We start from the raw sequence: 24,598 nt of genomic DNA, 5'->3' as shown, positions 1-24,598 counted from the left end.
TAGGCAACCATTAATCTATTTTCTGTCTCTATAGCTCTGACAGTTCTGGACATTTCATATAAATGAAATCATACAACATGTGGCCTTTTTTCTAGCTTCTTTCACTTAGTGTAATCTTTTAAATGTTCACCAATGTTGTAGCATGTAACAGTATTTCATTCCTTTTTATGCTGGATGATATTCCACTGGATAGATATACCATGTTTTATTTATCCATTCTTCAGTTGATGGCTGTTTGGGTTGTTTTCACTTTTTGGTATCATAAATCATGCTGCTATGAACATTTGTGTACAAGCCTTTGCATGAGCGTGTGTTTTAAGTTCTCTTGGGTGATTACAGCTACGCTAAAATCCATCCTTGGTGGACTTCAATTCTACAGTTCTGAGGACTCCTGTACTTTGATTTTCTTCATTGTGCTATTTCTGGCTTTGGAAAAAATACCCCCCTTTTGGAGACCATGTCATTTAGGAGAATGCCCTGAACTAGATATTTAGATACTAGAACCAGCCATAGGTGACTATTAATATTTAAAATAATTAAAATTAAATAAAATTAAATAAAATTAAAAATTCAGTTCTTCTGCCACATTGCAAGTGTTCAATAGCTATATGTGGCTTGTGGCTACTATGTTGGATAGCACTGCTTTATTTTTTCTAATTAATTAATTATTTATTTAAAAAATTTACATCCAAGTTAGTTAGCATATGGTGCAATAATAATTTCAGGAGTAGCATCCAATGATTCATCCCCTACGTGTAACCCCCAATGCTCATCCCAACAAGTGTCTTCCTTAATGCCCCTTGCCCATTTAGCCCATCCCCTCACCCACAACCCCTCCAGCAACCCTCAGTTTGTTCTCTGTATTTAAGAGTCTCTTATGTTTTGTCCCCTCCCTGTTTTTATATTATTTTTGCTTCCCTTCCCTTATGTTCATCTGTTTTGTATCTTAAATTTCACATATGAGTGAAGTCATATGATATTTGTCTTTCTCTGACTAATTTCACTTAGCATAATACATTCTAGTTCCATCCACGTTGTTGCAATGGCACGATTTCATTCTTTTTGATTGCTGAATAATACTCCATTGTATATATATACCACATCTTAATCCATTTATCAGTCAATGGACATTTAGGCTCTTTCCATACCTTGGCTATTGTTGATAGTGCTACTATTAACATTGGGGTGCATGTGCCCCTTTGAAACAGCACACCTGCATCCTTTGGATAAATACCTAGTAGTACAATTGCTGGGTTGTAGGCTAATTCTATTTTTTAATTTTTTGAGGAATCTCCATACTGTTTTCCAGAATGGCTGCCTCAGTTTGCATTCCCACCAATAGTGGATAGCACTGTTTTAGAATAATGGGACTACTAATGTGATAAGTAACCTTGAAGCCATCACTTCCCATCTGTGCATTAGATTTCTCATCTGTAAATAAGGGTAGTGGACATTGAAAGCCTTTCCCTCCTCTGGCATTCTAAGTGATTTATGATTCAGTCTTTGGAGTGTGCCTCCTCTCCCCTCCTCCTCCATCCTTTCTCCCTCTTCACCGTGGCTGGGACAGGAGTGCCCAGGGGGAACATTAGGCTGCTAATTGGTCAAGTTATATTACTCCCACTCCCTGCTCCTTGGTGAAAGGGAAAGTGACTTGAGGGTATACCTACATCTGAGTGCCTCCCATTTGTGCAGTGCTTTATGGACCATAGAAAACATTTTACATGATTTCTTAATTTTATATAATCAAAGAATCTCAAAGTTGGAAGAGCCTTAAAGGTCATCTCAAACTTCAGAAAATATGAATCACATGAGTTGCATATAAAATGAGAATTCTAAGGCCCCCACTCCCTGGAGAATGATCTAGTAGGTGTCGGGGTTTCCCTGGCCCAATCTGTACCATCCTACACTGCAGCTCTGTGGGGGCAGGGCCTTGGAATTTGCATTATTAACACTGTGTGACCATGCTTTGAGACACACTGGCCTTGCTTGGTCCCAACCATGTTTTGGAGTCTGCTCTTTAATATCCCTGCAGATCCCAGATGTTACATATCTCCAGAGTTAGGAAGCTCCTGAAGGAGTACCTTCTATCATTGGATAGCTCTGACAGTTTGAAAGGCTCTCCTTATGTTGAACTCTCCCAATTGCCCCACCTCTTCCATTTATAGTTACATAACACTAGTCTGCTTCTTTCCCATAATAATCCTTCAAGTTTGTTTATTTATTCAGCAAATATTTATTGAGCGTTGGCTATATATAAATTTCTCTGCAAGGCACTGGGGATTCAGCAGTGAATAAGACCAACTTGGTCTGTGCCTTCAGGAAACTTACAGTCTAGTAGGGGAGACAGACAATTAAAAAAAATAATAATAATACAATTATAGCTTGAGAAAAATGCTATGAAAATAAATAGTGTTGTGATGAAGAATAACAGGAAAGGCTGATGCTACTTAGGGTGATCTGAAACATGACATAGAGCAAACCATTTGAAGAGCTGGGGGAAGAACATGGCATATTCTATCAGTCAGAAGGCTCATAATGTGTTTGGAGTCTTTTGAGTAGAATGTCCCATTCTGATGGGACAAGATGAGTTGGAGAAGATACAAGGCATAGTAGAAGTTTGGATTTTCTTCTACAGTCAATGGAAGGCACCCTAGGTTTTTATTTTTTATTATTTTTAAAGTTTATTTATTTTGAAAGCAAGAGCAAGTGTGCGGGGAGGGGTAGAGAGAGGGAGAGAGGGAGAGAGGGAGAATCCCAAACAGGCTCCATGCTCAGTGCGGAACTCAAACTCACAGAACTGTGAGATCATGACCCGAGCCGAAATCTAAAGTCAGATGCCTGACAGGCTGAGCCACCCAGGTGCCCCGCCACTTAAGGATTTTAAACAGGAGGTGATGTAATCAGTCTATGTCCTTAATAGATTATTCTGGATGATGTATGGATTAGAAGAGGGTAAGAGTGAAGTGGGAGACCAGTTTGGGGGCATTGTGGTCATCTAGGCAAGAGATGAAGGTTGCCTGAACCAGAGTGGAGGCAGCAGAGATACAGATATTGAGACTTACTCTTGTGTCTCAGGATCTTCTCTTCTCCAGGATAAATAGCTCAGTCCAGATTGTCCTCTCATAGTAGGTGTGATTCCTTTTCTCATCTGGTTATTTCTCCTCTGGAAGGCCTAACCCATCAGGTTAGATCCTGCACTCTGTTTCTGTGAGGAGCCTAGTTTTTGCCACCTATTTTTTCCTCCAGCTCTTTCCTCCTATCCTGTGCCTTACTTTTCTGCTAGTCTAGGGAACTAAAATCTCCAATCCAATGACTGTCATATAGAGGGGAGCCCCAGTCTTCCCTGTCATTAATCAGTTATCAGGTTTTCTATGATTAATCCATGAACCTTAAGTACCTATTGTACCAACTGAATTTGGAGGAGACTTAGAGGAAAAAGACATGATCCCTGCCCTCTAAGAGCCCAAGGTGTAATGGGAACTATGAAGCCCCAATAAATGGGGCTTTGATAATGCAAGGTAGTACCAATAGACACAAGGAAAGTGAGATCTACTCTGCCACAACCCACCATGTGACCTCGAACACATTAAATGGCTTCTTTGGATCTCTTTAGAGTTAGGAGACTAAACTGAATGTTCTTTTAAAAACTCAACATCTGGGTCACCTGAGTGGCTCAGTTGGTTAAGTGTCTGGCTCTTGATTTCGATTCAGGTCAGGATCTCACGGTTTGTGAGATTGAGCCCAGAGTTGGGCTCTGCACTGACAGCACACAGCCTACTTGGGACTCTCTCTCTCTCCCTCTCTCTTTGCTCCTCCCCCGCTCATGCACTAGCTCTTTCTGTCTCTCAAAATAAGTAAATAAACACTAAAAGAAAAAAACAACTAAACTCTTAACACCCTAGAGAGCTTGGGAGCTAGTAGTAAGCCAGTATTCTGCAGTCAAATGCTCTACTCCTGAGCTATACCCCCGTAAGCCTGTATTCTGTTCACCTCCTCCTCCTAAAGAGCCAGGGGCCCCAATCTGGTGTATATGTCAGAGAAAGAAGACACTGAAAGGAGTAAGGTGCCTAATCAATAATGCGTAACTTGAGCCTAGAGTCTGAGAGAGGAATGTACACTGTGTGTGTGTGTGTGTGTGTGTGTGTGTGTGTGTAACTAGAAGTGGGCTCAGGTAAGCAGTTCTTGTATAGGTTTGTGCTTATCTGTTCCTGTGCACTTTCTTAACTTTTTTTTTTTAAAGTTTATTTATTTATTTTGAGAGAGAGAGAGAGAGAGTGTGTGTGTGTGCATGGGTGAATGCACAGGCAGGGGAGGGTCAGAGAAAGAGGAAGAGAGAGAATCCCAAGCAGTCTCCATACTGACAGCACAAAGCCTGACATGGGGCTCAAACCCACAAACTGTGAGGTCATGACTTGAGCCCAAATCAAGAATCGATGCTCAACTGACTGAGCCACCCAGGTGCCTCTGTTCCTGTGCACTTTCTATGTACCAGGCTCTATTCTAGGTTCTAGGGATATAGTAATAAACAAGATGACAAATTCTGTTACCATTGAGTTTATATTCTAATAAAAGACACAGATAATATACAAGTAAATAAAATACATGAGATAATTTCAAATAATGGAAAGTTATATGAAGAAAATAAAACAATGATGTGATAGAATTTTGGGAAGGACAAGCTTTGTACATAAGTGTGGTTCATGTACTTGCAGATGGGCCCATGTTTGAGTCCTGGGTCTCTGTGTTTCTCCTTGTTTGTGCCTCTGTGTACAAATGTGCATCTCTTGTGGCTACAACATTTTGTATTATAAGTATATATGATTTTATGCATGTGAGTGTACACAAACAAGCTGGTATATGGTACATATGTGGGGACATGTGTGCATGAGTGTGTGGAATGTGTTGGCATTTAGCCATAACTGGAGATGTTCTGAAGTTTCTGTGGTACTCATCAGTAGGCCAGTTAAGAAAATGGCTTTTTGCCTCTGGCATTCAGGGCTGTTTGCCAGCTTCTCTCTCTGTGTTCCTTCCCATTTTAGAGTGCTCTCTGTGCTTGGCTCCTCTCAGCCCTAGGAGGGCTAAGCCAAGGAAAGGATAGTAACTGACTCATCAAGCCAGGAGCGGGAAAGAGGCTGATAATCTGTGTAACCTCCAAGGCTTGGTTTCCCTGCTAGTCCCTGTCCTTCACACGATGAGGCAAAAAGGTCATGCCTTGAAATGAGAAAACCTGAGGATCTATTCTTGACTCTGCCAGTTATTATTGTTTGACCTTGGCCTAGCTATTACATCTCTGGGTTTTAGTTACCTCCCTCTTAGGTACTCCGTGTTGTAAGGAAAGGGAAGTAGCACAATGGCCTGCAGTATTTAGGGAGGGCTATTTCAGTCTTCTTAACCATTGCCTACAAGGCCCTATGTGATCTGACTGCTGCCTAACTCTCATTCTTACCTTTCTTCTTGTTCGCTATGCTCCAGCCATACTGGCTTCATTACTATTCTTTGACTAGGTCGAGCTTTTTACTGCCTCAGTGCCTTTCCAAATTTCAATGTTCTCTCTGCCCAGGATACTTTTCTTAAGAATTCATATAATTGACTACTTCTCATTACTCAGATCCCAGGGGGAGGCCTTCTCTGACCATCTTAAAGTAGTTGTCCTCTAATGTTTATCAATATTTAAAATGCACATATCCTTTGAATCCACAGTTTCACTTCTAGTAATTCATCCTACTGTTATATTTATTTGCAAGTGAGTAAAATGAGATTTGAATAAAGATATTTATTTATTTTTTATTAAAAAAAGTTTTTTTAATGTTTTTATTTATTTTTGAAGGAGAGAGAGAGAGACAGAGCGTGAGCAGGGGAGGAGCAGAGAGAGAGGGAGACACAGAATCCGAAGCAGGCTCCAGGCTCTGAGCTGTCAGCACAGAGCCTGACACAGGGCTTGAACTCACGAATTGTGAGATCATGACCTGAGCTGAAGTCGGATGCTTAACCGACTGAGCCACCCAGGCTCCCCATGAATAAAGATATTTATTGAAGCATTTATTTGTTAAACTATGGCACATACAAACTGGAACTTTATGCAGATGACAAAGAAAATAAAATAGCATTGTAAGTCTTGATGGAGAATATCAAGGTATATTGTTAAATTTTTAACAAAGAAAGATAATTGATCTCTATACTTAAGATTTGTGTCATTTATTGGATGTATATTATAGTCAATAAAAAACGTTATATAGAGGGGTGCCCAGGTGGCTGAGTTGGTTGAGCATCCAACTCTTGATTTCAGCTCAGGTCATGATCTGACGGTTTGTGGGTTTGAGCCCCATGTCAGGCTCTTTGCTGACAGCAGTGAGCCTGCTTGAGATTCTCTCTCTCTTCCTCTCTCTCTTCCCCTACCCCCCCTTAAAATAAATACATAAACATTAAGAAAAAAAAAACCCACGATACAGGGGCACCTGGCTGGCTCAGTCAGTTAAGCGTCCAACTTTAGCTCAGGTCCTGAGTTCAGGCCCCATGTCGAGCTCTGTGCTGATAGCTGAGAGCTTGGAGCCTGCTTTGGATTCTGTGTCTCCCTCTCTGTCCCTCCCCTACTCATGCCCTGTCTCTCTCTCTCTCTTAAAGATAAATAAACATTAAAAAAAATTTAAAAATCACGATACAGAACAGTATGTATTGTATGCCATCATTTATGTAGAAAAAACAAGAATATGTAAACATAAATGCATGTATATGTGTTTCCATAACAGCCTGTCCCATGGTTAAAACAGCTCTTTCCCACCTCTTCCCACCTAAGGTGCTTTGTTGGGGACTGTGAGGTGCTTACCTCTTTTCTGAACAGCATTAAAATTCAATTTTTTAATTCAGTTTTTAAATTTCCATCTTCAGTGATATCCCAAGGACCTTATGAAAGATGCTAACAGTGTAATCTTCTAAAGTGATTATCTTGGTCATTCCACATTAGTTCAGTTGCCCTATGCCCTCCAACCTATTAGGAATGGTCCTATCTACATATTGACTATTTCTGGAAAGTTACACAACATAGTACTAACAGTGGTTGCCAGTTGGCAGTGATTGAGGAGTAGGGGTGGATGGACACTTTTCATTTCGTATCTTTTTATGTGGTACCATTAGTATGTATGTATTATTCAAAAAATCATAAAATTGAAAACAAAAACACCAGAGGAATATTCTTATTGTTAAATCTTCACGTATAATTATGAAAGTTCATTAAGATATCTTTTTAAAAATGTATTTCTCATCAGTCACTTATTATATCATTCTTTTTTTTAATATTTATTTTTGAGAGAGTGTGCATGTGCACGTGTGTGTGAGCAGGGGAGGGGCAGAGAGAGAGGGAGACAGATTTAGAAGCAGACTCCAGGCTCTGAGCTGTCAGCACAGAGCCTGATGTGGGACTTGAACCCATGAATGTCAAGATCATGACCTGAACCGAAGTCAGACTCTTAACCCACTGAGCTACCCAGGCACCCCATTATATCATTCTTTATATCCCTCATAATGCTTATTATCTGAAATGATCTTGGCTGTATTTGTTACTTGTATACTTTTGCACTGTCATTGGAATATAAGCTCCATGTTGTCAGGGATCTCGTTAATCTTGTTCATCAGTGCCTTATTTCTATACATGTATATAGCATATAGTATTTGTTGAATAAGCAAATGAACAAATGAAGGAATAACTGAAGGAAACCAGGCTGAGAGGAGTAGGAGGCAAGGCTGAGGAGGTAGACAGAAATCAGCTGATAGAAGGTGGTGATTCTGAAACTTTAAATATGTATCAGAATCACCAAGTGAACCTTTATACCAGCTTGTAATAAAGTGGCAGATTCTTGGACCCTGAGATTCTGATTTAGTATATCTGTGGTAGAGCTCAGGAATCTGTATTTTAATAAGTTCCCTTGGGTGCAGGTGATCTGGAGATCCCACTGTGAATAACACCAATGCAGTCTTGACACAGTGCTCAGGAGGAATCACATCTATGATACCATTTCTGCTTAATACACCCCTAGGATGGAAGAGAAGTGATCATCATCCCATTTTACCAACCTAAGTGAGGCTTGCAAATGGAAGTACATTATCCAATGATACACATCTTGTGTATAAAGTATATTTTAATTTTTTTTTAGGTTTATTTATTTTGGGAGAGAGAGAGCAAGCGAGAGCCAGCAAGTGCACAAGCAGGGGAAGGGCAGAGAGAGAGAAGGAGAGGAAGAGAATCCCAAGCAGGCTCTGTGCTGTCAGCACGGAGCCTGATGCAGGGCTTGAACTCATGAACTGAGAGATCCTGACCTAAGCCGAGACCAAGAGTCAGACGTTTAACTGACTGAGCCACCCAGGTGCCCCTAAAATGCTAAAGTATCTGACCAGTCAGAATAAGGTGTGATGGCAGATAGCTCACCCTCACAGGACATTCACAAGGAGCCTTGGTGTTACCAAATGGATATATGACTGCTCCTGTTTTTTGTTTGAATATATATAATTTCCCTAATGACTAATTCTTTCTGATGTATCTCAGGGAGGGCAATGAACCAGAGGAGACCACCCAGATCACATATCGTGAGCTTCTGATCCAAGTGTGTCGATTCAGCAATGTTCTCCAAAAACAGGGTGAGTGCAGGGGTATGAGACGGGGACTGGAGGGGACTGCCTAGGGATATCTGAGGACTTAGGGGAAGTAGACAAGGAATGGAAGGAATGTGGTACTAGGAGAACAGAAAAGGTCAGCTGTGCAGTGAGCAGTAGCTGAATGAGAAGGAGCAAGTAGCAACAGGAAGGGTACATGGTGCATGATCTGTGTCTTTTATTTGCAGGTATTCGGAAGGGCGACCGGGTGGCCATCTACATGCCCATGATACCAGAGCTCGTGGTGGCCATGCTGGCGTGTGCCCGCCTTGGGGCTCTGCACTCCATTGTGGTAGGAATTTGGGCTGGAAAAAAGGACCTAGTGGGGGATGGGGCTCTGGGGAAGTAGGGTGGGCCTGGATGATGAAGGAGCTTAAGAACCAAACTAAGGAGTTTAGAATGTTTGTTCCATATCAGTTATCTAGTTTCTTCTAGGACCGTGGCTTAGAAACCGTGAAGGTTTTAAAAGTGTCTCTTTTCCTTGTTTACTCAGCTTCTAGGTCCTCCTCTCCCTTAGTCTTCCTTCTTTTCCCTAGTTTGCAGGCTTCTCTGCAGAGTCTCTATGTGAACGGATCCTGGATTCCAGTTGCAGCCTTCTTATCACTACAGGTGACTAATTCTCTCACCCCTTTTCAAGAACCTCCACACCTGAAGTTTTGGTCTCTAATTAGCTAGTTGGTATTTGTGACTGCTCAGCATAGAGGGTAGGCACTGCCTACCCTTACCTACCTCCGGATTCCACCTCACATGACCCTCTCAGCTCAAATCAATTGGAAGAGCCAGAATCAAGAGGCCTACCTCAGGAAGGGCTCCATGAACATTGTGCTCACTAGGGATAAGGGGCTAGGAGTGTGGTGCCTTTCTAAGTCCTGGAATGTCTATTGCTCCCCAAAGATGCCTTCTACAGGGGGGAAAAGCTTGTGAACCTGAAGGAACTGGCTGACGAGGCCCTGGAGAAGTGTCGGGAGAAGTAAGTGTGTTTGGTTGGCTACTGCTCTTGGTCAACTGGGCCTTTCGCCAGTACCAGACTCCCTTTGTCCCTTCTATCCTAGATGGACATGGGTGGGTCCTGCCAAATTCTCTTTTGAGCAAGGCAGCCTACTACTTCAGGTTTTTCCTTCTAGGGGCTTCCCTGTGAGATGCTGCATTGTGGTCAAGCACCTGGGGCGGGCAGAGCTGGGCACAAGTGACTCTCCCAGCCAGTCTCCCCCCATTAAGAGGCCATGCCCGGATGTGCAGGTGAGTCTGGTACTTCTCTGCTCTCATCTAGGCTCAAATTGGCTCCCTCTTCCTGTCCAGGAAGTTCTTAATGTCCTTCTTTGCTTCCTCATCATAATGCTGAGAGGATCTGGGAACAGTCCTAGGAATGCCTCCAGAGGCCTCCTCCTCTGGGGGATTTTGACCTTGAATGTCAGTAGGGAGTCTCTCGTACTGTGGGAACTCAGCAGGAGAGATTATAAGGGAGACTCTATGCTGGTTGGGGTATCCTGGTGGGTATAAGGGACCTTCAGGGCTTGGGTTTAGGTTAAAAATGGGCTTAGTCAACCATAATTTAAAAAAAAAAAGAAAGAAAGAAATGGGCTATTTGGGTAACCGTATACTGGACTATGTCTTGGAATGGGCTACCTATGTGGTGCCACGATGGAAGGACCAGAATTTGGCCCTCAAGATATGGCCCTTGTTAGCTTTGGATCCAGCACTTTTAGTGGAAATGGTGGAAAAGCCCAAAGGTCTAAGGGCATGAAGGATGAAAGCTCCAGGGTCCAGAAGGACAAAGCATTCCTGAGATTCTGTGACTTGAGGGGCCTTGCATGGTCATAGGGCTATAGTCCACTCTGGGGAGATTGGAGACCCCATTCAGCATTAGGGATTATGAGTGTATAGATGCTGGGAATAAGATCAGGAAAATATAGGTTGGGGAGCCTAAAGGAAAGGAGGCAGTAAAGGTTCGGAACACATTGACCCTTCCCTCCCACTTCCCTATACACAGACCCTGCTCACCACCCTTTCCATGGGCTCTTAACAGGGTAAGCTGAAAGAGAAACCCAAGCGCATCTGGCCCCAGGTATCCACCTCTGCACTGCCTTGGGTACTGCTTCTCTGCGTGTTTGTCTGTGTTTCCATCTGCTCTTTGCCTGTTTTCCCCATGGAGGTGGCTGCCAGTCCTAACCCCTTTCTATCTGCCCCCCGGGGTCCTTTGCCATCTAAGTCACTCTGAAGAGTCATGAAACAAAATGCCTATTGCTACCTCTCTGAACTGGCATAGAGCATGAATCTCAGAAAGGTAGCAACAGGCATCCCATTTCACTCCTGTTGCTTAGGACCTTTGTGGGAGAGATAACCAAGTAACTTGTCAGAAAGTTTTTACTATATACTTAGCTGGGGCAGAGCCCTGGGAGATAGGAGGAGAGCAAGAGAGGAGGCACAGAACTTGACCTTAGGAATTCACCATCAAGTTGGGGATGAAAACCTCAGTTTTATATAGGACAACAAGGAAGAAAATTCCTAAATACCTTTATATAGTACTTTAGGATTTATAAACTGCACATAAACTCTCTGATATAATTAAGTGCTAGATTGAATAAAAATTACATTGTAGGTGATTCTGAGAAGGGAGATTCCTAAATGGGAGCTCAAAGCAGATTAGAATAGAGGGAAGACTAGACTTAGAGTCCAGAGACCGACTTAAAAAAAATTTTTTTTTTAATGTTTTTGTTTATTTTTGAAGGAGAGAGAGACAGAGCATGAGCGGGGAAGGAGCAGAGAGAGAAGGAAACACAGAATTTGAAGCAGGCTCCAGTCTCTAAGCTGTCAGCAGAGCCCAATGCGGGGCTCGAACCCACAAACTGTGAGATCATGACCTGAGCTGAAGCCGGACGCTCAACCAACTGAGCCACCCAAGCGCCCCTAGAGACCAATTTTTAAAAAATAAAGTTTATTTATTTATTTTGAGAGAGAGTAAGAAAGTGCAAGTGGGGGAGGCATAGAGAGAGAGGAAGAGGGAAGGAGAGAATTCCAAGCGTACTCCACACTGACAGTGTAGAGCCTGATGTGCGGCTTAAACCCATGAACCATCAGGTCATGACCTGAGCCGAATTCCAATGCTTAACCGACTGAGCCACACAGGCGGCCCCAGAGACTGATTTTTAGCTGTATGACCTTGAATAAGTTGTTTCTCCTCTCTGGGTTTCAGTTCCCTTATCAATAATGGAGAGATGATAATACATGCTTGAAAGGAAACCACTTCCTCTATTAAAACAAAACATAAAATTCATTATTCCTCTGAATTTTACCTTCCTTATAGGGTCTCTTACTCTAAGTCTTCTATTATTAACCCCTTTGGCTAAGGGTAAATATAATCTTTTTTTCTCTGTTCTCATAGCATGGTGGAGACAGATCTGATTCCCAGGGTATATTACTTTCCTTTTAAAAGTCAGGCAGAGACCTAAGACATTTCTCTTGAAAGAGGGTAACAAACTCAGTGGTTAGAGTATAGACTCTGGAGCCACACTACTTGGGTTCAAATCCTAGTGGTGTCACTTGCTACTGTGGAAACTTGGACAAAGTACTTAAGCTCTCTTGCCTCGGTTTCTCCATCTGTTGAATAATGATAATAATTGTTCCTACCTGATAGGGTTTTGTCAGTATATATAATGTTTTTGACACATAGTAACTATAAATGTTAGTTTTTATTGCTTTTTTAAAAATGTTTATTTATTTTTGAGAGAGAGAGCGTATCAACAGAGGAGGGGCAGAGAGAGAGGGAGACACAGAATCTGAAGCAGCCTCCAGGTTCTGAGCTGTCCACACAGAGCCTGACGTGGGGCTTGAACCCACAGACTGTGAGATCATAAACCTGAGCCAAAATCGGCCACTTAACCGGCTGGGCCACCCAGGCACCCCGTAGCTTTTATTGCTTTTAACATAGCAGACAGCCTGGCATTTCTAAAAGGGAAACCAGAAAAGAAATAAGCTCCTATAATTCTTAATACCAGAGACCTTTAGGCCACAGGCTCTGAACTTTTGGTTCTTGGAAGTGAAAATAGTCAGTTACCCAAAACCAAAGACCATAAGAGTAGGCTTACGAAGTCCAGGTTTATTGGTCTGATAATGGCAGTCAAAGCTGCAGAAATCTCGGGAGAGCTCTATACCCCATCATCCTTAAGCATTTTTCAAGGGAGCACCTGGCACAATTTGGAGGTACTCTTCTCAATCACGTCACCTATGAGTGTCCTCACGTTCCTCTCTCATACCTGGCAGTTGCCTTCCCAGGCTATCCTGGTCCAAGGACAAAGGCCAACTCCATTCTTACTTCAGAAAATTGAGATCTTTTCCTGGTTCAAAGCTCTGGGCTCTCATAGGCACACACCCAATTCACAACCAACGAGTTTGCACCACTAATTGAGCTCATCCTGCTTCCTGGTGCTGTTTATCGGTTCCACACCTGGAATACCGGCCCTTTTCACCCACATACCCACAAAGGAAACCGTTTTGCAAGATTACAAGAATCTCCTCATTGCCACAGTGTAACTCTGCTTTGCACTTACATGTACCTAGTGCCTTTTCTATGACAATTCAAACCAGTACTGTAGACAAGTACCATTTGCCCAAAGCAATACTGACACTCTTCTACTTAAATACATTAATGCCCTCATCTCAAGTAGATCATTTGGCAGAAGCAAAGTGCCCATGTGATAATATATGTGTAGGCCCCTGTGGCTATTCCATTAAAAAATAAGGTGTGTTTTAGTGTTTTCTAGCTTGTGGGCAGTGTCTTTCTCTTCTTTCTTTTTCTTCTTTTTTCTTCTTTTTCTTCTCCTTCTCCTTCTTTTTTTTTTTAATTTTTTTTTTCAACGTTTTTTATTTATTTTTGGGACAGAGAGAGACAGAGCATGAACGGGGGAGGGGCAGAGAGAGAGGGAGACACAGAATCGGAAACAGGCTCCAGGCTCCGAGCCATCAGCCCAGAGCCCGACGCGGGGCTCGAACTCACGGACCGCGAGATCGTGACCTGGCTGAAGTCGGACGCTTAACCGACTATGCCACCCAGGCGCCCCTCTTCTTCTTTTTAATGGTGCCTTATTCAGCCTGGGCTTGTCATTCTTATGATGTTTATGTGCCAGAAACTTCAAATTCTCTAAAGTAAGGGGCAGATTGTACAGAAAGAGATGAGTGGCTAGAGAATCATTTTATATCTTATCAAGGTATGTGTTTAACACTTGGGGGTTTTTAAACCAAATATGTACACAGTAAATTAGCATATAGCCATACATTGGGAATAGGGAGTAGGGTGTTTCTCTTACATGATCATGTCTACCTGCGAGCCAGGGCCATTGAACATACAAGAAGCTAATTAATATGAAAGGACTTTGTGATAGCTAAAGCAAACCCAAAACAGTTCCCATTATCACACCCTTAAATTTATGTCCTAGAGGAGTTCAGTGGAACTGAACTAACTTCTATCCTTCCTGACATTCATCAGTCTTTCCCACTCCAAAGGACAATTCAAGGTTTGATGTTTACCAGATAATGCCTTTTTCTTTTGATGTTCCCCAAATCCTGTGAGACCGTTAGGGAAAGAAGAATTATCCTCATTTTATTTATTTAAAAAAATTTTTTTAAAATGTTTATTTATTTTTGAGAGAGAGCCGGCAAGGGGCAGAGAGAGAAGAGGACACAGAATCCGAAACAGGCTCCAGGCTCTGAGCTGTCATGTCAGCACAGAGCCCAATGCAGTGCTTGAAACCACAAACCATGAGATCATGACCTGAGCTGAAGTCAGATGCTTAACCGACTAAGCCACCCGGGTGCCCAGAACTGTCCTCATTTTAAAATGAACCGACTTTAGGTAAAGTGACTTGCCCAAGGTCATATGTAGTTAGGAAGTGGCAGAACTAGGATGAGATCCAGTGTAATATTTGGACAAGTTCAGGGAATCTCAACTTCCCTTAGCACAGGGTAGACTCAGAAAGGTGGCTGTTTAGAGAGCTGATATAACTAGGAAAGTAAAATAGTTTCAAGGAGAGGCTAGAAAAATTTCAGGATAACAGATTCAGAAGTAGTTATCAAAGACACTCCAGTAGAGGGGGACACCCCTCTCGTGGGAGAAGTCCATGTTGGTCCTTTTCCACCAACGTAAAGCAGGTTTTGTGCTGAATGGAACCTCAAACAAATATGTCTGTGGGAAACCCATTGGTACCAGTGGTGTAAAGGCAGGGGTGGAGCTAGGGTACAAACCTGCAGATATGGATAAGGTCTAGACATTCAGGAAAAGGCGCTTAGACCAAAAGCTGTTGACTTTTTTCAATACTAACAGGGCCAGGTGCCCGCTTCACCTGCAGGCTCTGACTAATTTTGCATTTCTGAATTGGGTGGTGTCTGCATCCCTGCTGATAAGCCACTAGTCCCATAAGTACATATGTTTGTATGTAGGCCTGTGTGTGTATATTCATTCATTCAAAAAAAAATGTAGAGTATGTATTGAGTGCCAGGCATTTTGCTCATTGTTGGGAAGAAAGAAAGAAAGAAAGAAAGAAAGAAAGAAAGAAAGAAAGAAAGAAAGAAAGAAAGAGAAAAAAAGAAAGAAAGAAAGAGATAAAGAAAGAAAGAAGTCGAACATGCCATTGCACTCATAGAGTTCACTATTTGGTTGGGAAGACAGTAATCAAGCAAATAACTAAATAAAATAACTGGAAATATGTACTGTATAGGAAGGAAACATGGTGTTGTGATCAAGAAAAATAACAAGGGTGAGGATGGGGTTGGGAATCTACCAGATACTGTTTAGGGAAAACCCTTCCATGAAGGTGACATTTAAGCTACGAACTGAAGGATGAGAAGGGACCAACCAAAGTGCCCTCCTCAACCTGATGCCACATAAGAGGAGCTCTGGAGTAGGGTGTTAGGAGTACCCAAGAAGCCTGCTGTTCTGCTCCTGTTCTCTGTTGCATTCCACCCTCACAGTTCCCTCCCTCCCAGCACCCCCACCTGGGGTTACTATCCCAATCCCAGGTGCCAGGTAGGTGGGTCTCTACTCCTGTCTTGAGCTGTTACAGTTCTTCTCTGCCCATTCCTGTCTTCCTACCCCTGCAGATCTCCTGGAACCAAGGGATTGACTTGTGGTGGCATGAACTCATGCAAGAGGCAGAGGATGAGTGTGAGCCTGAGTGGTGTGATGCTGAGGACCCACTCTTCATCCTGTACACCAGTGGCTCCACAGGCAAACCCAAGGCAAGTATGTGCGTGTGTGCATGGGTGCATGTGTGTGTGTGTGTGTGTGTGTGTACTGTGTAGTGGTGAGAAATGAGTTTCTGAGGAAGAATGATGGTACAGATTTTACTCTCTAATCCTGAGTTTGGGAACTGTCACATTACCTTTTCTAAATCAAATTAAGACATAAATCCTCGGGGAGACTGGGTGCTGCAGTCAGTTGAGCATCTAAATTAAAAAAAAAAAAAAATTAATGCTTTATTTACTTTTGAGAGAGAGACAGAGTGTGAGCAGGGAAGGGGCCATGAGAGAGGGAGACACAGACTCTGAAGATGGCTCCAGGTTCTGAGCTGCCCATACAAAGTCCGATGTAGGGATTGAATCATGAACCGCGAGAACACGACCTGAGCCAAGTCTGGCGCTTAACCAACTGAGCCACCCAGGTGCCTGAAGCATCCAACTCTTGATTTTGCCTCAGGTCATGATCCTGGGGTCGTGGGATTGAGCCCTATATCAGACTCTGTGCTGAACATGAGACTATTTAAGATTCTCTCTCTCTTTCTCTCCCTCTGCCCCTCTCCCCTACTTGCATTCTCTCTATTTAAAAAAAAAAAAAGAATTTGAAAAAGACATAAATCCTCAATCATTAAATGTTGACGCCCAGGGTGAGATAGTTTAGGTGGGGGCTTTCATGAGTGCCCAGAAAAGGAGAAAAGGATCAGTTCATGTATCTGACTGTTCCTTGTCTATGCCCTGTGGTTTGATTGAAGGAGAGCTGTGCTGTGAACTCAAAGCCAATGGAGATTGGCCACAGGGATTCTTACTGGACTCCTAGACTATGTCTCTTAGAGTTCAGTTCCTTCCACAAGTCACACTGTTTAACATCTAGTCCTTCCCAGGGCACAGTGTGTGAGCCAGAAACAAAACTGATTTTTCCATCAACTTAAAAGATTTATCATCCTACCTTCCACTCACCTCATCCCTATATTCTTCTCTCTATATGCTTGAATATCTCTTAGTGGGGCTTTAGAAGCACAATTTTGGCCTCTTTTTCCTAGGGATGGGGTACTGGTAGAGTAAGCAAAGAAGATTATCTTCTTTGCCCACTCTTACTCTGTCAATGTGTAATTGACTGTGTGTGCATAAATATAAAACAGAGACACTGTTAGATGTGAGTGTTCTAGAAGTGCCCATGTGTGTGAAAGTGGTGGCTCAGAAATACCATTTTAGGGTGTGGATATGAATGACAGACTGACTATGCATGTGTATGGGTGTGAGATGGGAACATGGAGAAAAAGGGATAGAAGAGAGATGGGTGCTATGAAAGGGGTGCTGGCAGGGCTAGAATCCCTGAGGAGGATCTTCCTCTAGCTCTGTCCAGCCTATGTATGTTTGGTGGTCTGTGGGGGTGAGCCCAAGGCCCCAACCTGAGGCCCTATTCTTCCTCCAGGGTGTAGTACACACTGTTGGGGGCTACATGCTCTATGTGGCCACAACCTTCAAGTATGTGTTTGACTTCCACGCAGAGGATGTGTTCTGGTGCACAGCAGACATCGGCTGGATCACTGGCCATTCCTACGTCACCTATGGGCCATTGGCCAATGGCGCCACCAGTGTTTTGGTGAGAAGGGAGCTGGGACTCAAGGATACTTGGCTTACTTAGGGGATGGACAAGATGATCATAGATGACAATCTCCCAAGGCCACTTGGTTTATGGACAGGGGTACTTACACAATGACCTGTTTCCTGGAGAAAGGGGAGTTCTGAGGGGGTTATATATACTGACTGGGAAGTTATCTTGGTTTATCTGGTAAGGGAGTGAAGACATGGGTTTGTTAGAAAGGGCAAAATACTGAGCCTGAGGGTATGGTAGGGGAACTGAGGGACTGTTGGGAAGGACTAGGAATGACCAGCCTTCACTGGGGTTAGTTTGAGGGGATTCCCACATACCCGGATGTGAGCCGCCTGTGGAGCATCGTGGATAAGTACAAGGTGACCAAGTTCTATACAGCACCCACAGCCATCCGCCTGCTCATGAAGTTTGGAGATGAGCCTGTCACCAGGTGAGACCCCCCTTCCTGGCTGCTGCCCCATGAGTGTTCCTCAGAGCTAGGTGCTGACCTTTGTGTAGTCTTTTCCATTCCATTGTTCCAACTCCTTGGCCTAGAATAGGGGAGGGGGCAGAAGAGCCTAGGCATGTTTTCCTGGTTCCCAATGGTACTCAGAGCCTTCCTCTTTCTCCACTCCCCTGCCCAAGGCATAGCCGGGCATCCTTACAGGTGCTAGGCACAGTGGGTGAACCCATTAACCCTGAGGCCTGGCTGTGGTACCACCGGGTGGTCGGTGCCCAGCGCTGTTCCATCGTGGACACCTTCTGGCAGACAGAGACAGTGAGTAAAGGACTTAGAAGGCTGGGGCTCAGGGACAGTGTGGGAAAACTGACTCAAACTCCTGATGTCTGACTTCCACAGGGTGGCCATATGCTGACCCCCCTCCCTGGTGCCACACCAATGAAGCCTGGTTCTGCTGTGAGTGTGGCTCCCTTGCCTAGTCCTAGGCTAAGCAGGAGTAGAATCTCGGGACATTTGGCCTAGGCAGAGGGTGGGGAACTAGATTGATATGTGTGAGGTATCTGGGGCTCTGGGGATCCTTGGGAGAGGTAGAGAATTGAGTCAGAGTTGCCACATTCCTGTTCTTGAGTCCTGTCTCCTGCTTGCTTCTAGACCTTCCCGTTCTTTGGTGTTGCTCCTGCAATCTTGAATGAGTCTGGGGAAGAGTTGGAAGGTGAAGCTGAAGGTTACCTGGTAAGGCCCTAACCCTTGGATGTCTTTTAGGAGTTGAGGGGAAAGAGTACTGCAACGAATGTTGTACTTTGCTTCAGAGTTTAGAACCTAATCTCTGTTGGTGGGTGCTTGTGGGTAAAGCTCCATGATTGAGAGTTTATCCTCTGCAGAGAGACCCTGGAGGAAATCCTTCTGGATACTTTGCCTGCCTCTCTGCCTTTTGGCCCACTTTGGCTCTTGAGGCCTCTCCTCAAAGATTCCTGATGATGCCTTTTTGGGTCCATAAAACTTAGGCCCAACTCTTCCTTTGACAAATATTCTAGTGTGAAAGGAGTCTTTAAAACATAGTGGAAAATCATATAGGCTCCAGAGTCAACCTGCTTGGGTTCAAATCCTGGCTCTGCCCCTTCTGGGACCTCAGATAGGTGGCCTAGTACCTCTGAACCTAAATTTCCTCATCTGTAATACAGGGTTATATAGTACCTTTGTCTCCTAAAGTTGCTGGATTGGTTAGATAACCCATGTGAAGGATTTAGCACAGAATCTAAGTTAGTGTTTAACAAATGTTAGATGTTGTGATTTTTGTATTAGTACTTGTAGGAAGATAATCTACCCCGCCCCCCTTCCATCCTACTTTACTAAGAGCAAGTTAGTTACAAGGGCAGGACATAAATCCAGACCTTTTGACTCTTAGCCTGGAAATTTCATGTATCTCATCAGTCTACTGCCACAGGATATTATTATCGGGGCAATAATTATTTATTCATTTTTATGTGACTATCTTCACTTATATCAAACTGGACCTGATTTCCTGAGGAGACTCAAATTTACTAAATGCTTATCACTAATAGAACATTGTACTAGACAGGGGTGCCTGGATGGCTCAGTCGGTTAAGTCCAACTTCAGCTCAGGTCATGATCTCACAGTTGGTGAGTTCAAGCCCCGCATTGGGCTCTGTGCTGGCAGCTCGGAGCCTGGAGCCTGCTTTGGAATTTGACTCCCTCTTTGTCTGCCCCTCTCCTGCTCACACTATGTCTCTCAAAAAATAAAAATGTTAAAAAAAATTTTTTTTAATAAAAAAAACATTGTACTAGACAGCTTCCAAATATCATTAATTCAATCCTCCCAACAACTTTGGGAGGTTGAGATTATTTTCTCTGTTTTACAGAAGAGGATCCTGAAGCTCAGAGAGGTAAAGTTACTAACCTGAGGTCACACAGTTAGTAAATGGTAGATCTGGGATTCTAAACCTGGATTGTCTATCTCTGAAGCCTGTACTTTGTTCTACTTCTCAGAAAGGGCATTCAAGCCATTTCTTCTCAGGTTTGGCAAGACTGTGATTGTCTTCCAGTGAGGCAGTGTAGCAGATGTGACCACTGTGCCTTTCTCACTCCCTAGGTGTTCAAGCAGCCCTGGCCAGGAATCATGCGCACAGTCTATGGGAACCATGAACGCTTTGAGGCCACCTACTTTAAGAAGTTCCCTGGGTACTATGTGACAGGAGATGGTGAGCCTTAGCTATCCCTTTCCCACACCTCCCACCAAGACATGTATCTTCCCCTTCCTTTTTCAGGAAGAGTTGGTTAGGGGTGTAGAGTAACAGAGAGAGGAATGTATTCTATGTGTCAGTGCCTAATATCCAGGCAGAACTATACAGAAGACTAAGAGCAGGTATGAGTGTTGTATGGAAAGTCTCAGCATGGAACCATCTGATTTGATATATGAGGAAAGAGGTTCTTGTTTCCATTGTTCCTGTGCTAAAAGAGATGGGGCATGCAGCAGTATGTATTACTATGTCATGTGCATCCTCATGTCTAGAGCCTGTGTTTGGCCATGACTCTATCCACCAATCCATTCATCCATAACGATTTATTACCTACTATGTCTAGGCACTGATCTAAGCATAGGGGATATTACCATGAATAAGGTAGACAAGGCTTCTGTTCACATGGGGCTTATATTCTAGCAAAGGGAGATAGACAATAAATACAACAAACAAGTAAATAAGCTTATCTTAGTGACAAGTGCAATGAAGAAAAATAAACAGTGTTACAGGATAAAGGATGTCTGCAGGAATGGCCACCATACATGGGCTGGTGAGAGAAGGCTTTGTGGAAGTGATATTTGACCAGAGACCTGTAGAGTGAGAAGGCAGCCAGGAATGGGAAAATTTTGGAGTAAGAGTGAGTGTTCTGTGCAGAGACATAAGCTTGAAATGTCTGAGGAGCAGACCAAAACCTGTGTGGCTGAAGTATAGTGAGCAAAGAGAAGGGAAGAATATTACATGAAGTTGGAGAGGTAGATAATGTAGGACCTTGTGGGTCATGGTGAAGACTTTGGATTTTATCCAAAATCCAAATGTGTACAATGGGGGAGACCTTTATGGGTTGTTAAGCAGACAAGTGACAAGAACTGGTTTATTGTTTAGAAAATAACTGATTTATGGAGAACAGACTTTAGGTGAGTATATTAGTTATCTGTTGCCATGGAACAAATTACCTCCAAACTTGGTGGCTTAAAATGACAGATATCTCACAATTTCTGAGGATCAGGAATTTGTTAGTGGCTTTGTCAGAAATTCTCATTGAGAGTCTCTCATGGGTTGCAGTGAAGCTGTTGGTTGGGGCTGCAGTCATTTGAAGGTTTAATTGAGCCTGGAGGACCTGTTGCCAAGCTCACTCATGTGGCTGTTGGCAGCAGCCCTCAGTTCCTCACCTCTCCACAGGGATACTCATGACATGGCAGCTGACTTCCCCCAGAGCATATAATCTGAGAAAATGCCACCAACATAGAAGCCACGGCGTCTTCTATAATCTAATGTCAGAAACGATATCCCATTACTTCTGCCAAATTCTGTTGATCATGCAGACTAACCCAAGTACAATGAGGAAGAGGACTACACAGAAGTCTGAATATCATCAGAAAGTGGAAATCAGTGTGGCTATCTTGGAGGCTGGCTACCATGGTATAGAAGCAGGAAGATTGTTAGGAGACTACTGCAGTGGGTGTAGCAGTTTGATAATATGGATCGTGTACCCTACTGTGAGGTATTTATCATGTTTTGTATTTCTTCTCTTTCCAGGCTGCCGACGGGACCAGGATGGCTATTATTGGATCACTGGAAGGATTGATGACATGCTGAATGTATCTGGTGAGGGCCAGGGACTGTTTTCCCTTCTCATTAGCACTACTTCCCCAGCAAGTCCCAGCCAAAGCCTTCCAAGAGAACCAGGATGTCCTTGGCCAAACCATACTTACAGTGCAGCATTCAGTTTTGGGTAGAGGTTTTGGAGGAAGAGTTATAAACACTGGAATGTGCTTAGAGGAGGGGAACCAGGATGGTGGGACAACCAAAGCAGATCATGTGAGGAATGAATGAAGGGGCTTCCCCATTTGACCAGACCAGGACAGCCCTCTAGGCACAGATGGAACAGGGGCTGGGGTAGAGCATGGGATCTCTCTCATGGCACTTTCTTTCCCTTGACAAGGACACCTGCTGAGCACAGCAGAGGTGGAGTCAGCACTTGTGGAACATGAGGCTATTGCAGAGGCAGCTGTGGTCGGCCATCCTCATCCTGTGAAGGGCGAATGCCTCTACTGCTTTGTCACCCTGTGTGATGGCTACACCTTCAGCCCCACCCTCATCGAGGAACTCAAGAAGCAGAGTGAGAAGCCTCCCTAAGCAGGGACTGTAGGGACTGTCCTGATGGCCAAGTTACCACAGCAAGTTGTTGGGAAGAGGCTAGAGCAAGCTGCCCCCCAAACTATAAACCAGATCCTAGGGGGCCTTCGGGGCTGATTGCCACCTTCCCGTTCAGTCTCCTCTAGTCTCTCCACTAGGATAATAATGGCTGACATTTATAGAATTCTCTTTGCCACCACTGGGCTAAGTGCTTTAAATGCATTAATCCATTTTATACCTATAATCACCACTGTGAAATAGATCCTATTGTTACCTCATCCTAAAGATGAAGAAATTGGAGCTCAGAGAAGTTAAATCACTTGCCCAAGGCCACACTGCTAATAAAGTGGGATTTAAACTCTAGAAGGTGGATTCTTAGAGTTGGAGTTCCATGAAGGAAGATTGATACGAAATGAGATAGTAGAAGTGTGTTGAAAAGAGAGAAAGACCAGGTGCCTGGGTGGCTTAGCCGGTTAAGTGTGTGACTCTTGATCTCAGCTTAGGTCTTGATCTCAAGGTTGTGAGTTCAGGCCCCATGTTGGTTGGGCCCTGCACTGGGCTCCACACTGGGCATGGAGCCTACTTAAAAAAAAAGAGAGAGAAAGGCAGTGACTCTAAGAATGATTCTGTGGGCAGAGCCTTGAAGAGAAAATAGGTGGGGAACAAAGCCATGGTTTTGGGAGCCTGGCTAATGATACTGAAGAAATGCTTAATGATTTGTTGGTTACAGTTAGAGAAAAAATCGGCCCCATTGCCACACCGGATTATATCCAGAATGCACCTGGCTTGCCTAAAACCCGCTCAGGTATGTTCAAAGGCCTCAAGTGATTGGGTTTGGGATTGGCCAAGGCCTAGTGGTGGCAGAATGTGTGTGGATGGAAGCCATTTTGGCAGGGCTGGAGTGGGTCAGTGCTATCACCACATAACCAGAAGGCTGTGGTCCCCTAGGGAAAATTATGAGGCGGGTGCTTCGGAAGATTGCTCAGAATGACCACGACCTGGGGGACACGTCTACTGTGGCTGACCCAACTGTCATCTGCCAGCTCTTCAACCACCGCTGCCTGACCATCCAGTAAACAAGACCCTGCCCTTCACCCAGGCTTGCCCCTGCTTGGCTTTGCAAAGTTTTCCCATCCTCCCTGCCCCCATCCAGGAGTACTGAGGGCCAGTGCAGACCCATACCACCTCTTTTGACCAGCTGTCTGGGACTGAGGACCAGCTTTGCCCGTGTGGAGGCAACTTCCTGTGGTTGCCAGATAGATAGGACATGGCCCAGGTTAGCATCAGCTTGCTGCTGAGCCCCTAGACTTTAAGAGCCCTTGGAGCCCAGAACAGGACCTGAAGGTCATGTCCCTTACTCAAGTTAAGGATGTAGAGGGCAAGTGAGGGCCTAGACTGAAGCAGGTAAGCAGCTCTGTAATCCTGTCAGCTCTCTCAGGAAGCACCACTACTTATCTTGGGTATGCATTTTCCCTTAGAAATGCCTGTTTGTGAGTCCCAGAACAATTGATTATTATTTTTTTAAATACTTTTCTGGTTCTGTTCTGGATCTGAATTCCCTTTTGTGCCAGATGGCAGTGCTTTTCTGCCCATTTGCTTCAGGGGCTATGCAGGCAGGCTCAGTTTCCAGAGGGTTTTCAGATTATCTGCTGCTTTGCTGGAGTAAATGTGTTTTGTTCTTAGGGCCAGAAGAGCTTATCTTCCTTGTCCTCTGTTCCCATCCTTCCATGAACAGTCCTTCCCATAAGAGACACTCTCAGATGAAATTCTTCTTGCTCCAGTCATGCTCAGGCCCTATGGTTATAGGAATAAAGTCTGTGACCTTAAGAAGGCAGTGACTTGTTTTCTTAGGTGTCTTACAGACTGTGTACTTGCTAGCTGTTCTGATTTGTGTGGGGGATGGGAAAGGGAGTGGTTTTCCCCAGGCATACCCCAATATCCTATTTCCAGAACTTTTGGTTTGGGCAGATCTAGGCAGGGCTTCATTTATAGGCCCTTTGGCAAGCTCCTGAATTAAGCAGGAAAGCAACTAAAGCCAGTTCACACCTGTGATGTCCCATCATGGCTGCATTATTTCCTGAGCTCCTGCCAAGGGACCCTCTTCTCCGTATGATCCTACGGGAGCATTACTGAGTAAGCATTGGAACTTCAAGGTTCTATCCTAGGGTCTGGGGCTGGGGAGACTGATTATAGCCAAGTCATTTCCCCTGTTCTAATCCACTTTAAGTGTGCTGACCCAGATTATAGCTCCTCCCCCTCTCAAATGTATAAACCAAGGAA

The 24,598-nt window shown here is 44.0% G+C and overlaps 1 protein-coding gene across 3 annotated transcripts in view; it reads left to right on the top strand.

Moving 5' to 3' along the window:
- ACSS2 (acyl-CoA synthetase short chain family member 2) overlaps positions 1-24,148 on the top strand; it is a 50,992-nt gene extending 26,844 nt beyond the window's left edge. For 2 of the 3 annotated variants that reach the window (XM_042931145.1, XM_042931147.1), the window contains exons 3-19: positions 8,537-8,628; positions 8,832-8,935; positions 9,180-9,252; positions 9,538-9,613; positions 9,768-9,882; positions 10,670-10,708; positions 15,736-15,873; positions 17,303-17,473; positions 17,782-17,915; positions 18,110-18,242; positions 18,324-18,380; positions 18,576-18,656; positions 20,035-20,143; positions 21,719-21,787; positions 22,125-22,301; positions 23,049-23,123; positions 23,267-24,148. In XM_042931145.1, coding sequence (XP_042787079.1) covers positions 8,537-8,628; positions 8,832-8,935; positions 9,180-9,252; positions 9,538-9,613; positions 9,768-9,882; positions 10,670-10,708; positions 15,736-15,873; positions 17,303-17,473; positions 17,782-17,915; positions 18,110-18,242; positions 18,324-18,380; positions 18,576-18,656; positions 20,035-20,143; positions 21,719-21,787; positions 22,125-22,301; positions 23,049-23,123; positions 23,267-23,394 — 1,771 coding nt within the window. In that variant the 3' untranslated portion in view covers positions 23,395-24,148. The remainder of the gene's footprint in view (positions 1-8,536; positions 8,629-8,831; positions 8,936-9,179; positions 9,253-9,537; positions 9,614-9,767; positions 9,883-10,669; positions 10,709-15,735; positions 15,874-17,302; positions 17,474-17,781; positions 17,916-18,109; positions 18,243-18,323; positions 18,381-18,575; positions 18,657-20,034; positions 20,144-21,718; positions 21,788-22,124; positions 22,302-23,048; positions 23,124-23,266) is intronic. The other variant, XM_042931146.1, reaches the window with a different exon arrangement.
- Positions 24,149-24,598: the final 450 nt, after the last annotated feature.

Source organism: Panthera leo, chromosome A3 (assembly GCF_018350215.1).
Source record: "Panthera leo isolate Ple1 chromosome A3, P.leo_Ple1_pat1.1, whole genome shotgun sequence".
Classification (NCBI taxonomy): domain Eukaryota; kingdom Metazoa; phylum Chordata; class Mammalia; order Carnivora; family Felidae; genus Panthera; species Panthera leo.
Note: the sequence above shows the minus strand (reverse complement) of the source record. Positions and strands in the feature narration are given on the sequence as shown.